The 3,488-nt window shown below is 41.3% G+C and overlaps 1 protein-coding gene across 1 annotated transcript; it reads right to left on the minus strand.

Annotated features, from left to right (window-relative positions):
- Positions 1-1,245: 1,245 nt before the first annotated feature.
- Positions 1,246-2,691, minus strand: LOC143271089 (uncharacterized). The gene has a single exon (XM_076562960.1). It carries the CDS (start codon positions 2,689-2,691, stop codon positions 1,951-1,953), a length of 741 nt encoding a protein of 246 aa, XP_076419075.1. The 3' UTR covers positions 1,246-1,950.
- Between the last annotated feature and the right edge of the window lie 797 nt (positions 2,692-3,488).

Here is a 3,488-nt window from a genome sequence, read left to right on the forward strand (position 1 = left end):
ACCTTGGAAAATTAGGGGCTTATCAGCAGGCCACCACCACCGCATGAAGAATGCAGTGAGATGGACTATCCAGAGCCTGGCTGCTGTGACTTGGACTATAATCCTCAGTTGCTTTCTACAAGTTACGTTCAGCCACTGCCAAGCTACTTGATGCTCAGACATACAGGAGACTCCTGTCACAAGCTTCTGAACACCGTTCTAATGGATGTGCGGGTCAGGAGGGGAGGGGCTTCTTTTCTGGATTACTGGTCTACCTCCCCAAAGTGTCATCTTGCAAAGGGCTCTAGCTCCTCCCTGCTGCTGGGATTCTGAAGATTCTAGCAGTCCATCCCAAGGCGAGAGACTCAAAACAGCACAGCTGTGAGGAGTTTGGGGTTCTGGCCGACAACATGCCAGCATCACACGGGTTTCCTTGATCATTCTACCAACAGGGAATTTCTACTTTACTGAAATTAAAGCTTAAAAAAAAGCAAGTGACAAACTATGACAAAGAGCAAACATTCAGCCAGGGACAGCTCCTCCTGACCGCGTCAGCCCGCTCACTGCAATCATCTCATGATTATCTTAGTGATTTCAGCTAGAATTTTCAGTTCACCTTAAAAACAGAAACAAACAACAGACTACTTCTGCCGAAAAACTAATAAAATATGCTGAGATTTGCTGACAGAATCACCGGCACTTCACGTAACGCTCGGACTCCACCAGTTTAATAAAATAAATAAGGAAAATGATCATTACAAAGCCAGTCTTTCCCCTTGGGGAACCAAGAAGCCACTTCTGACCAACTGTTCCCTCCGTGTACACACACTGTACATTATCACATGCTTCTCCAGAGAAGCAGAGTATCTTTGACTTCCTGACACCGGGCTCCGTGTCTGCTAGTTCTGTGTGTCAGGAAGGCGACTGCGAGTGTTGGGCCCAAGGTGCTTTCCGGTTTGTCTGAAGAGACCACTCGACTGCTCCCATCCAATGTGAGCATCCCGTGCGCACACTCTTCCCTTTTATAATGGTAATGTTTACTCTGTACCATTTTATGTTAGAAGTCTGGGAGTCGATTTATGATTGTCCAGGGTCTCACTGTTGAAATCCTGCCAAGTCCCAAAAAAGACACTGGACTCTCAAAGAAACATGGGACTGTTTTAAAGATGGAATAAATGTATTTTGCATAATGAAATGAACTTCAACTTATAGCAACAAGGGAGAGAATATTGTATCTTAGAAGCAATAAACTTGAGGTGAGTGAGATTGCTCACTGTGTAAGAGTGTGTGCCATCAAGCCTTATAATGTGAGATTGAACACAGTGGTGGAGATGATAAAACAAGAAACCCAACTCTGACAAACTGTCCTGTCTTCTGCACATCACATGGCCCATCAGAGCACATTGGAGATGCCTGGTCTTTTGTGATCTTCACAACCAGGGAATTTGGATATGGCTACTGCTTTCTAGTAGAGACAGTCTGCAGATGGCAATGGCATATTCAGTGTACAGCATTGCCTTCTTACTTCAAGAGAGCATCCCATATTGCCAGCAGTGCTAAGGCTGAGACATCCAGCTCTCCCCTCCAGAGATCTGAGTACTTAAGTGTTTCCACACAGGAATGTGGGGTTCTTGTGTATGTGTGTTGAGGTATCAGCTTACTTACAATCCCTCTTTCACCTTGTATATATCATGTTTATTTAAGCAACTTACATTTCACCAGTACTCTTGCCTGCTGCTGCTTGTTGGCAGCATCCAAAGACATGATCATCACCCACAGAGGTTAGAATGAGAAAACAGTTAAAGAAAGGAGTGTATTTGACAGGAAGGGAGGATATACAATTTAGATACACCCCAGAAACCAAGTTGATATTTTATTTGGAATGAGTTGGTGATTGCAAATATTGTGTGAAAATGGGCAATTTCTTCAAGGATTCTCTTGGTAGATGTTACAAATGCCAAAGCCCTCACTTCAGGCCTTTTGCTCAGCCAGTTTGGAAGCACATGGTGCCCTCACCCGACTCTGTATTGTCAAGAAGATCATCTCATAGAGGAACGAAATGACACCAAAGAGCGACATTGTGGCTGTCAGGACACCCATTGGGAACACCTTTGTGCAGTGTTTCTTTATAATGTCTTCTTTCTTTACGGGAAAGTCAGGTGGAAAGTCAAGTGTGGTTTGCCCATACATGTCTACTAGGTGGTTCAAGGTCACAGCAACAAGAGTGAAAAGGCTGCTCACAGCCAAAATTATGGCAGACATCTTGTAGCAAAACAGCTGTATCTCAATGAATGGGTCTTCCATGCAGCTGCTCTTAATGGCCACTGAAGTGAAAATCAGGACTAGGATTTTCATCGATATGGCCCATGCTATCAGGACTTGTAAATATTGAAATTCCGATGACTTGTTCCAGGTTTCATTGATAGGGGTGTGAACCACCATCCTGGTCATAGACCCAGAGATGTTAAAGTCCTGAGTGTAATAAGCTTCCCAGAGTCCAATTGACACAAATTGCACAAGCTTGTTGTTAAACTCCCACAGGCGCCAGCATTGGCTGTCTGCAAGGATGATTTCAAATACCAAAGCTGATGTACTGCATATCAGGCCACTGAACTTGAAGATGTACTCCTTCATGTTGGCAAATCTGAAGAAGGCATCAAAGAAGAATAGAGTCAGTGAGAATATAAGGGAAGGCAGGAAAAGAGGAGTCATGGCTTAGAGAGAACTGTGCTCTCATACCATTTTCCCTGTTGTCACATGCAGATATTTCAGTGGTCTATGTACAGATTACTATTCTGAACACTGTAAATAATAGTAAGAGAAGCTTAAAGATTCCTGAGTATAGTGGGAATAGCTACTTTATGATATTTTGGATAACAATTTCATAATATCCATCAAATGCTGAAATGTTCATATTTGTTGACCAGGTGTTTCAGTGCTTGGAATTGACAGTGAGATTGGGGTTGGCAATATCACACTAAGATCATGTTTATTCACCTTTGTTTGTAATATAGAAATATTATGAATAATGTAAATGAGGGTAATAAACAAAAGAATGCTCAAATAAATTATCACTTCTAAAATAATGTGATGAAAGTTCTCATGACTATTAAAAAAGGAACTAACCTACATGGCCTGCTGAAATCAAAAAATGAAAACTATAATTCACATGGTATATCCAATCATGTGAGAATGCCATTCATACTGCGTTCATGTGTATACAAGTATATACACATATGTGTATACATATGCATATATTTATTCACAAATGTATATTAACCCAAAAGACACACACCAAATAAAGAACTCTAGGTAGATCAATGGAGTAGTGTACACTGTACTTCTTATTAGTATTTTCTGAAATGTAATTATTACTAAAAAACCAAGAACCACATATATCTCATAATTAAAGCTAGATTGAGAATGACTTTCAAGACATGTAGGTATTTGGGATGGTGACATAGCTTAGTGTTATAGTGATCACCTAAGATGAATAAGACTCTGAACTC

This window comes from Peromyscus maniculatus, chromosome X, assembly GCF_049852395.1.
Source record: "Peromyscus maniculatus bairdii isolate BWxNUB_F1_BW_parent chromosome X, HU_Pman_BW_mat_3.1, whole genome shotgun sequence".
Taxonomy (NCBI): domain Eukaryota; kingdom Metazoa; phylum Chordata; class Mammalia; order Rodentia; family Cricetidae; genus Peromyscus; species Peromyscus maniculatus.

Excerpts from the sequence above, each read along its gene's own strand:
- LOC143271089 (XM_076562960.1), bottom strand. The coding sequence starts at position 2,691 with ATGACTCCTCTTTTCCTGCCTTCCCTTATATTCTCACTGACTCTATTC.